The sequence below is a fragment of the Limulus polyphemus genome, unplaced genomic scaffold (assembly GCF_000517525.1).
Source record: "Limulus polyphemus unplaced genomic scaffold, Limulus_polyphemus-2.1.2 Scaffold465, whole genome shotgun sequence".
Classification (NCBI taxonomy): Eukaryota; Metazoa; Arthropoda; class Merostomata; order Xiphosura; family Limulidae; genus Limulus; species Limulus polyphemus.
The window spans coordinates 151,226-162,859 of NW_013666075.1; the positions used below are offsets into that span (position 1 = coordinate 151,226).

General features: G+C 34.0%; 1 protein-coding gene across 2 annotated transcripts in view; it reads left to right on the top strand.

The window, feature by feature from the left end:
- Window positions 1–773: 773 nt before the first annotated feature.
- The window catches only part of LOC106458448 (pyrokinin-1 receptor-like), an 81,868-nt gene continuing 71,007 nt past the window's right edge, over window positions 774–11,634 (top strand). For both annotated transcript variants that reach the window (XM_013917963.2, XM_022384660.1), the window contains exon 1: window positions 774–1,983. In XM_013917963.2, coding sequence (XP_013773417.1) covers window positions 1,149–1,983 — 835 coding nt within the window. In that variant the 5' untranslated portion in view covers window positions 774–1,148. The remainder of the gene's footprint in view (window positions 1,984–11,634) is intronic.

The following is an 11,634-nucleotide window of genomic DNA, read 5'->3' on the forward strand; positions in this document are numbered from 1 at the left end:
AGTGGGTGGTGATGACTAGCTGCGTTCCCTCTAGTCTTACACTGCTAAATTAGGGACGGCTAACGCAGATAACCCTCGTGTAGCTTTGCGCGAAATTCAAAAACAAACAAACAAACAAATATAGTATTACATATCAACAAACACGTTTTCATGTACTTTAGGGTTAGAGTTATAAGTGGACTATAAGTATACAGACCGCAAAACATTCAATCTGTTAAAACATGTTTCTACAAGAAGGATCCGATTTTACTAGCGTGTGACAGACTAATGAGAAAGCTATTTGTCCAGTGACGTAAAGATTGGCACAACTTAGTTAAGTGGTGCCTCTACAGCTCTGTCATTTAATGTCGTAAGTCAGATATTATGTTTTCGTGATGATTATTGGATTAATGGTTTTCAAGAGGAAATAAATATTACCGTGGAAAGAAGTCAGATTATTTTTACTGCAGATCTTCTGTTAAGCTTTTTCATTTTCAAAAGTAAAAAGTTTAAGTTTTATAGGATTCTAATTCCTTACCATTTTCAATTTGTTTGTTTGTAGTTTGTAAAACTTTAAACGGTTTTCTTGAGATAAACGTAATAATAACAAAATTAAATCTTGCGGTGTTTTAAGTTACACAACAACGTTTTCCGAATTTAATGTCATTCGCTAAACAGACGCCACAAACTGACTCCAGCAAAGTCACATGTCTTCCTGACGTAATGCTGACGTCATTGCTACTCGAAACAGAAATAAAAACTTCGGCCTCGGCAGAGTAAGTAGCAGTGTGATACAGTAGATCTTCTTGAAGTACTAATTCTCTAGTGAGGTGGATTTAAGTGTCTAAAAGTTCGGCTCTCATCCCCAAACCACCTTGTATAACTTGCTATATAATTTAGTTTGAACTATTTACAACCATAACTGGTTTCTTTATTCTGATTCGCAGGAAATTTATTTTAATTGTTTTCTTTGGCTGCAATCTTAAATTTAGCTTCCCTATAATTACAGTTTGTCCGTGAATTTCAGTAATATTACTCCTGTTTCAGTCTGATATATATATAATGAAAAAAATCAGCATACGAACTATGTCAGTACATGGACTTAGAAACGAAAACTTTTTTCTTAAAGTACAACTGATTTAACTGTACGGAAATCGTTCGCATCCAGAATGGCTGACAGTATTCCATCTGGTCCGGAACTGATAACTTCGTCTGTCGATTCCTATTCTTTGACGAATGCGCTACTGACTACGTTGACACCTGTAATTAACAATGAAAGCAACAATGAAAGTATTCTTGGTCCAACAAGAGATCCCCCATCAACGGTGATTCCTATGACACTGATCTACACTGTTATTCTTGTCACTGGGGTAGTGGGCAATATTTGCACGTGCGTGGTCATCGCTAGAAACAAATACATGCACACTGCTACTAACTATTATCTTTTCAGCCTAGCAGTATCTGACCTTCTTTTGCTTATCTTGGGTCTGCCTCAGGAAATGTATCAGTTGTGGCAGCGATATCCTTACATCTTTGGTGAGTTTTTCTGTATCTTTCGAGGATTGACATCAGAGACTTCTACTAATGCCTCTATTTTAACCATCACGGCTTTCACAGTAGAACGGTATCTGGCCATCTGCCATCCACTCCGGGCTCATACAATGTCAAAGCTGTCTCGAGCTATTATGGCCATCATAATTATCTGGCTAGTCAGTGCTATGTGTGCCGTGCCCTTGGCTATCCAGTTTGGTATTGTCCACGTTTTTTGCACTTTAAAATCGCCCTTGAGTCACGCTTTTGAAATCTCAACTTTTCTCTTCTTCATTCTTCCCATGACGCTGATTACGGTGTTATACGTTCTCATCGGTGTAAAGCTGAGGAGGTCAACTGGACTAGATCGTAGTGAAACCACCTCCAACACTTTAAATGGGGCAAAATCACAGACAAGGCAGTCTGTGAAAGGTTCTAGTCAGTCTTCCCGCAGAGCTGTAGTGAAAATGTTAGGTAAGTAAAAAAAAAAATTAATTTGTTAATTAAGATATACTATTTTTATAAACAGTAATACGACTGACACTCTTGTTGCTCTTATTCTTATTGCAAAGAAAATATTGGTTTTAACTCCAGTTTTTTTTATGTTTACTTTCTTGTTGTTTCAGGATTATATACATAACTCACAAAATTACTACTTTTCTTACCGTGAGTTTATTTATTTCGGAAAAATAATGTGACATATGACAATAAATTATCTATTATTATTGTTAATAGAGAGGTTGAAAATACCAAATATCAAAGTTTTTGGCAGATTCACCGAGAAAAAAAAATGTTACAGAATATTCTAAGTTTTTTCGGTATGTTTTAAGCACAAATCTGCACAATATACTCTCTACACTGTGTCCAACGCAGAGATCAAAGCTTTAATTTTAGCGTTATAAGCCTACAAGGTAATCAAATAGTTACAGACTCTAAGACTTTTCAATATTTAGCCAGAAAAACAGTTCAGATAAGGGTCTCGTCTTTTTATGATTAAGTTGTCCCTCTTAAAGTATGATAATTATCATCACCATAAGTTTCATGTATGGATATTGTTTTAGTTCAGATTTTAATGGAAAGTGAAAAAAAAACTTATATGTGGGTAACCCTGGTATACAATTTCCGGCATTTATAACTGTATTTGTACTTGTTTTTCTATATTAATAGTACAAAAAGGAGCGTTTTTATTTCATATTTTCAGACGGTTCAACCAAATATAATTCGTTTAGAAAAATAGAAAAGAAAGATATGTCAACGACAATATACGGTCGTTTAAATAACTAATTCAACCAATACAGATTAAAACACTTCATTGTACCTTCTTTTATCTAATTATTACTTTACAAATTTTTACAACGTCGTGATCTAAACACTAAATACACTAATATTAAAAAGTTTACACCAAACTGAATTTGGCAAAGACGATGATTTGATTTTGTGAATTTTTTTAGAAATTGTAATTCTATTAATTTTGGGTGCACCAATGAATAGGACCCGTCCATGAATAGTATGAGATGAATCCTAGACTACAAAATTTTACGAATACTTTTTACTAAAAATATTCATAATATGTAATAAGTAAAACCTAATTTATAATTTTCTTATATTCATTGAAATACACATTTGAAAAAATATCGGTACACTTTTTCTTCGTGTTAAAATTAACAAAAAAGTAGACACGTTTCGAATATTAGTGCAACGTCTATAAGCTATTCTGTTTTGATGGATATTTTGTAAATTTGTCGTGATCTGTTTTTGAGAATTACAATAGATCTTCAAAGACGAATTATACTGATTTGTTTGTTTGTTATCAGTTCGCAGACATACCACTGTACCGCAGTGATACTGGATATAGTAATATGAGGTTATATATCTATATCTATATATATACAATTATTAATGAGTTGGTCTGCTGTATAATATCAAATAATGAATTCGACGAAATGTCACAGCATTGTTCACATACCTAAATTAATTTAAGTTACTGCATGGTGAAGTAAAACAGACTCCAAACCCCATACATAATATGAAGTTACTTCTCATGTCCAAATTCATTTCGAATAATATGTTAAATCAATGGTAAGCTAAAATTAACCACTTTTGGCTCATATAAAATTTAGAGAATGTTGCGAAACGAACAAGCATGTTATTAAATTCGTCACCCAGGACTTTAATGAAATGCAAGACTACAGATGAGCGCGTCCATTATGCACATATTTTCTGGACAGGCTGCAGCTCATAAGCTGCTCATCACAGCTGTGAACCCAAAGTGTCAAGTCACATGGTATTCTGAAAGTTGAAACTGGCATGAAGAGCAATGAAAGACTATCATGTGACGTACGATGAATCTCACTGTTTATTCTTTGCTTTATACGGAATGTCTGGTTTTGACAACAATCTGAAGAAAGCTTTGGATACGACCCTGTCATCTCAACCATGGAGTACTAGAAGTAGTATTGTTAGTTTTAGTGGATTCGGGCTTGGTCTACAAAAAATTGTTAAGGAGACTACGAAAGCATTGGCGTATTGTGACTTTCTACTCTGTTCATGGAATATGGCCCGGCATGGCCAGGTGGTTAGGGCGATCGACTCGCAATCTGAGGGTCGCGGGTTCGAATCGCCGTCACATCAAACATGCTCGCCCTTTCAGCCGTGGGAACGTTATAATGTGACGGTCAATCCCCCTACTCGTTGGTAAAAGAGTAGCCCAAGAGTTGACGGTGGGTGGTGATGACTAGTTGCCTTCCCTCTAGTCATACACTGCTAAATTAGGAATGGCTAGTGCAGATATCCCTCGCGTAGCTTTGCGCGAAACAAAGCGACAACCCCCAAAAATTCTAAAATTTCATTCTAGAGCACCAATAACTGACAACAACGATACTTACAAGACAGAAATTTGCAACAATAAAACGAGAAGCATTTTGTGTCTTCCTTGCTGCATCTTTACGTTTCTTTGGCTAGATTCCATGTCCTATACGGGTGAGCGCACGTTGGTAAAAAAAAAGAATAAAACTTCACGAGTAGGAAGATAAACTATGAAAAGATATTTCTTTATAACATATATTCACATAACTACATCTTGAATATTGTAAGATATTAGAAAGAACTAGATGTGATAAATCTTTACAAAATAGAACGGTAGTTTTAAGGGTTAAATCTGAAGTTAATTTTATTTCTTCCTTGTAATTCTGTTTCCCTGGCTTAGTTTCAGAATCGTCTTCCGTGATGAGCATTTCGCCGTATTAGTTATGGCTTGATGTATGCTGAAAGATAAAAACAAGACAATTATATCTTTATTATCTCAAAGAAAGATATCATAAGTTCAAGTTTAATCGATTTTTGTGTGTGTTTATTTTCTTGTTATTCAAGAAAATGGTTCACATTCCTGACAGTAATTTCTAATTACCTTACTGAGATATATTTGGCTTCAACCAATCAGGAGAGGGTAAGGAGAATTTGTTATTCGAAATCCCGAAAGTTGAAAGGACTAAGGTTTTATCTATACGTAAATTCACAGAAAATTCGCGTTTCAAATCAACAATGTCTTGTGTACAATGAATATTGTTTGTTTGGTTAATTAGACTTGGCGCAAAGCTACACAAGTGTTATCTGCGCTAGCCGCCCCTAACTGTGAAGTGATGTACTAGAGGAAAGGTGGCTAGTCAACACCACCTACCCAAACCCTTGGACAACTCTTGTCAGACTAAATAGCGAGAATCGATCGTCACTCTTATAACACATCTATGGCCCTAAAATGCGAACGAGTGTTTTCCGCATTGCTTTGTACCCCTGTGGGTCAGGAGTAAGTTTACAGATTTTAAATTCTAAAATTCTGGGTTCGATTTCGTACAGTGGACCGAGCGCAAATTTTCAGTTGTATAGCTTTGAGGTACGAATAAAAACACAAAACAACTCTTTACGAGCTGTGATCATTGGAATCAAAGTTTGGGCAAGCTAACAAATTAGCCACGTCCGGCCTTAGTGCTCTAGAGTTATTAGTAACTAAAACACAAATAAGACAGCTGTTATCTTCAATCGTTAAGTAATAATTGTGTTAATTAGTTGTTAGAATAAAGCATTAGCATCATCACTTAATTTAATTGGTGTGATTAGTTGGACAACTCGCGAGCAAAACCACTTTGTTACATTACATATAATAGTTATATTTGCTCTTACACTTTAAGAAATTCACAACACAATGTCATCTGATGATATCTTTCACATTTACTGTATGGTCGGCTTAAAATTTATGAGAAATGCTAAAGGATTGTGTTTGTTTGTTTTATTGAATTCCGCGCAATGCTACACATGGGCTATCTGCGCTAGCCGTCCCTAATTTAGCAGAGAAAGACTAAAGGGAAGGCAGCTAGTCGTCACAACCCACCGCCAACTCTCGGGCGACTCTTTTAGTGAATTGACCGTCACATTATAACGCCCCCCACGGCTGAAAGGGCGAGCATGTTTGGTGAGACGGGGATTCGAACCCGCGACCCTCAGATTGCGAATCGAGCGCATTAATCACGCCGGACCATGCTAGAGGAAGCCGTAATAATTTTGGGTTAACGTGATTCGGTGAACAAGCAGTTTGTTGTTAGTATAACCCTGTAATTTTAAGATAATTTGTCACTCGATGATATTTTGAAAAAATAAAATTACTTCATACAATTATATTTTATCGCGTAAAAATGTTCTGAATTCTGCTAAGCAGGTTAAGACGATCACCCCATTTTAAGTAGTAACATTTTGTTATTCTTTCAGAAGTTAAAAACCCGCATTTGGTGTACGTGTGCACATCACGTATTCGCAACATCTGACACACACATAGATAGGCGTATAAAGCCCGTCAAATCAGCTTAATTTTTATAAACTACTCTGGGGGTCAAAGTCACATCTTCACATCCAATAGTTTAAACTAGTAAAAAAGAAAAACAGTAAAATGTAAACTTGTAGTTTCGAAATACTAAAACAATGAAATTGCTCTAGTTTGATTTGTTTGTAATTAAGCACAAATCTACACAATGGGCTATCTTTGTTCTGCCCGCCACGGGTATCGAAACTCGGATTCTAACGTTGTAAGTCCGTAGACATACCGCTGTGCCACTGGGGGGGGGGGGGGCTCTAGTTTGGAAAAGTTAAATAGTTTCACGTCATCGTCACCGAATATATTACTTGTACAACACACAGTGACTGTTTTTTTTTTACTCCTGAACACAACGAGAAACCACGTTGAAACATGTAGAGTGACTTTTACAACAGTTTAAATAAATATTTCAATTGTGTATTATAAAACGTTGTTCTTTTGTGAATTTCAATATTTTAAATATATACACAAGTTGAACATGTTATTAAGCTACTTGGACGGATTTTATTGAACTTAGATATTGATATGATGATAGTATTGTATGTAAATTGATTTCTCTAAAGTTCTCTAATGAAATTCGTATTTCTACACGAGTGCGCCTGTATCTTTTCACCAAAAAATATTCAATTGAATAAATGTATAGTCAGTTGCTATTTAAAAAAGAAGGATTATTTCAAATGAAATACTGCAAATAGATTATGGTGGCTTTTTCTAGCGTTTCTTTCCTTATTATTTCGTTTCGATTTGATGAACAGTGTCCACATACATTCAAGTTATATTGAATATTCACGATCTGTCACTCATTGAAAAATAAGTCACTTGTATAAGACCAATAAAACTGAACTCAGTTTTTAGGATAATATTTTGATATACTAAAAATAATTATACTATTTTATTGCGTCCTACTAATATTAAATTTTTTGCTCTAGTTCTTAATGTACTTCACACAAGTGGATTTGCCTGGCAACAATCTGACTTTCTACATAGTAATCCCTAGTCAGCGAAACCGCATAACGACTGATATTTTAGTTTATGTATAACGCAAGAGGAATGTTGAAGGAAAATTAGATAATAATTTTTGCCCTTAACGCATACACAGTTCTATCATTGATTACTGGAGTTTTGTTTTGTTTTTAGCATTTCTGTTCAGTTTTAATAAGGTTCTGGGAAATATTACGTAGATGGCTTTTCATATGAAAACATTCCCTTCCGACTAAGTGTTAAAAAGTTTTTGAGACAAACATGCATTAGCCATCTCGAGTCGTAAACGAATTTGTGTACTTAAAGTTATTTCTGACGTTTTAAACGGATTAGAAAATTTATTTTCGTAATTTCCGAAGCGACATATTTACAAAGTGACATATATATATATATATATATAGTTACTTTTCCATATAACTAGGTGAAAATCCTTTTAATTATATCTTACTGCTTTTTATGTCGAATTGTTACAGTTTGTTTGTTTGTTTTTAATTATGCACAAAGCTACACAAGGGCTATCTGTGCTCTGCCCACCACGGGTATCGAAACCCGGTTTCTAGCGTTGTAAGTCCGCAGACATACCGCTGTGCCACTGGGGGGCAATTGTTACAGATATTTTAACTACAAGATCAACGAAACAAAACAACTAAGGAAAATGTTTTTGCAAAATTAGATATGATCCTATCTCTATAAATCTTCTGACTATTGAATAAAAATCTGAATTATTTAACAGATAAACACATATCGATATCAGAATGTAGCTGCTACGCATAATTAAAGCTTCTAATTATGGAAAAAAAATGTAATTTTTGACATTACAGATTTCCTATTATTTTATCCAGATTCTACATCATTGCAGTCATTTCAAATTAATGTATTAGTCGAGAGAAACATCAAAGACAAAAAAATGGAGAATTTGGAACGTTACGAATATGAAGTTGGACAACGCCTTCTGCCTGATTTCATCTTTATTTGTTTTTGTCTGAAAAATACAGATTTACGTGTATTGCTTCAGAATATCGATACTTTACTGATAAATATTCAAACACTAAAAAAGTACGCAGAATAAATATTGAATGAGTCACAAAATGAAAAACCCAATAACTTGTGTGTTTTCGGAACAAAAAGAAAGGTATGTATTCTTTCCGAAATCAATTAAAATGTGTCGTGCATTGTTTGATGTGTTTTTTTTTCATATAGATAATGCCCCTCAGTGGCACAGCGGAATGTCTGCGGACTTACAACGCTAGAATCCGGGTTTCATGGGCAGAGCAAAGATAGCCTATTGTGGAGCTTTGTGCTTAATTACAAACAAACACATAGATAAATTAATAGATTCCAAGAAAAACACATGTGTATAAACTTTCTAGACATTATATCGCTTCGTATTATTGAATTTTTTCAATATAGATTTAAATATGCACTGAGTTAGCTACGTTCATTATCTGATGTATAGTGGGACTTCACTTCTAAGTATGATATATATATATACATTATACTGAGATTTCTCACGTCCGTTTTTATGTTACGCGAACTTTATAGATGCTGGAAAATTTTAATAACGAAATATTTAATGGTTTCCTCGTCAAAGTTCTGGCACGTTTTATATTATGTTGCTCTTGGACATGCATTTTGGTTATTTTAATCTTTACCATTAGCACAAAACGTTTCGAACTTAACGACTAGTAGGACTACTTGGAAAAAGAAAAGAAAAACTTCCATTGGAAGCATACGAAGAATTATACATGCCAGATGATTTATAAAATGGAGAATTTTCCACATCGCCATTACGTATAATGAAACATATACGATCAATGTACAGACTGGGAAACCGTAAAATGAAAATGTATTGATCAACAACAACAACAACAAAAAATTCCTAGCAGAAAGAAAATTACCGGCACGTTAAATTTACCGAAACTGATATCGCTGGCATATCTTAGAAAAGAACATCGAAAATGTGTAATTGCTTTCTTCACCTACGGCACTCTCTGTAATTACAATGAAGGAACATGAGCCCCACAATGAGTTTCGGTATAAACATTAAGCGCTAGAATTAGAAGCTAGGATATTTTTAATCGTTTCCTTTCGTGTTGATGAAGCATAAGTAAATTATATGTGTTTGTGAAAGCTATATATATATATGTTTGTTTAATTATATATTTGTGTTAGTTACATGGTATTTTAGGTCAAGTTCCCTCAGCATCTGGCTATTTGATGTTCTATATATATATATATGTGTGTGTGTGTGTGTGAATAAGATATATATTTCTAGGATATGTCATCCTTATGCCTATGATTTTCTAGAGTAACATTTTTAATGAAGTAAAATTTAAATAGCTTAAAGTGTCGAAATATGTAAAGCTGAAAGAGATGTATCTGCGTCAGAGTGAAGGCATTGAATGAGATATATTTACCGTGTGTAGATTTCTTTAATTATCTGTGTCAGAGTGAAGGCATTGAATGAGATCTATTTACCGTGTGTAGATTTCTTTAATTATCTGTGTCAGAGTGAGGGCATTGAATGAGATATATTTACCGTGTGTAGATTTCTTTAATTATCTGTGTCAGAGTGAAAGCATTGAATGAGATCTATTTACCGTGTGTAGATTTCTTTAATTATCTGTGTCAGAGTGAAGGCATTGAATGAGATCTATTTACCGTGTGTAGATTTCTTTAATTATCTGTGTCAGAGTGAAGGCATTGAATGAGATCTATTTACCGTGTTTTCTTTAATTTAGTTTATTTTCTGATAAATACACGCGGTGTTTATCTTCAGAATTGTTGTAATTTTGTTCTTAAAACCTCCCGAATTCTACTAATAAAGTGACTGGAGACGTTTTACCGGTTACTGGGCTGAATGTAAACCCATCATCTTTGTATGACGTATTTTCAAAATTACCATTTTGAAACTAATTCTTAAAGTGGTGTTTAACGCTTATGTTTACATTCTACTAAATGTGTTGTACTAGATTATGTGATCACGAAATACATTTAACTAAGATCAAAGTTGGAATTATGAAACTAACATGAAATGATCCGTATTTACACTCCAAACTGATATACAAAGTATTATTAAATAATGAGGCCTTAACCACCGGAGTGTAGATGTTTGACATCAGTGAAAACACATTAAACAGGTAGCTTTGAAAACATATCATGTTACAATTCTCTCGTGTGCTTTCTATTGTAATGTAAAATGTGATTAATATCTACCAACTTATTTGTTTTTTTATTGAGTACACAGTGTTCACTATGCTCGCATCCTCTAGAGAGGTTGAGCAGATATGAAAGTCGTTTATCAGTGAAATATTTAGAAAAAACGTATCAACCAAGTTTTATATATGCTTATGTTAATCTACTGGGTCTTTCGAACTCGTAGCCTTTCAGACACGTGCTGTAGCTCTGCACAGGATAACCCATTGAAGAATGTCTTACTGCAACTGTACAGCACATGCGCAGTTAATTCTAGTCTTTCGGCAAGCATTACCCTTTTTAAAGATTCTCGCCAGAGAAATAAAAAAGTGGATAAAAGTTTCTAATGAAAGACAAAGATAGTAAGATAAAAGTTGATTTATGTTATTCAATAAAACTTGTACATCTTTAGCTGTTTATATTAAATTATACATATATGTGTAAATGTATTTTAAAGATTGAAGTTCATCACTTCTGCACACGTAACAATTTTTGATCTAGTCCGTTGTGTAAACATTTAACCAACAGTTTCCCAAAGTGCTTTCAAAAGGCCTCTGTAATAAATAACATGTTCTAACAGTACAGGTATTATGTTATGAACATGGCGTAAAAAAGTGCTGGAATACTGCTAAACTTAGAACTTGTAGTCGAATCTGATCATCCAATTTTCTCTTACACGTAGACTATTTAGGATATCTCTACTAATGACAAATCCTAACGAATCTTAAGAGAGTTCAGGAAGTGCGCCTGAACAGCCCCTAATATTAAAGTATATGTAGTTTAGTACTCCACAGACAGCATTGAGTAATAAAAGGAAAAGCATAACATTTTTTTTATTGAAATCCCTTCATGATTATATAAAGTTTTATGCATACTGTATTATACCTCACCTTTCAAGGGATAGGTGCGGGATTTCAACAACCTAGTATTTATGTATTTTGTAACCACATCTGTATCCATTCATTCTTTAATATATATCTATACATCTTTAGTATTTTCTTCATTTTGTATTCACACACACACACACACACACACACACACACATATATATATATATAGAGAGAGAGATTTATATTTATTATTTCTTC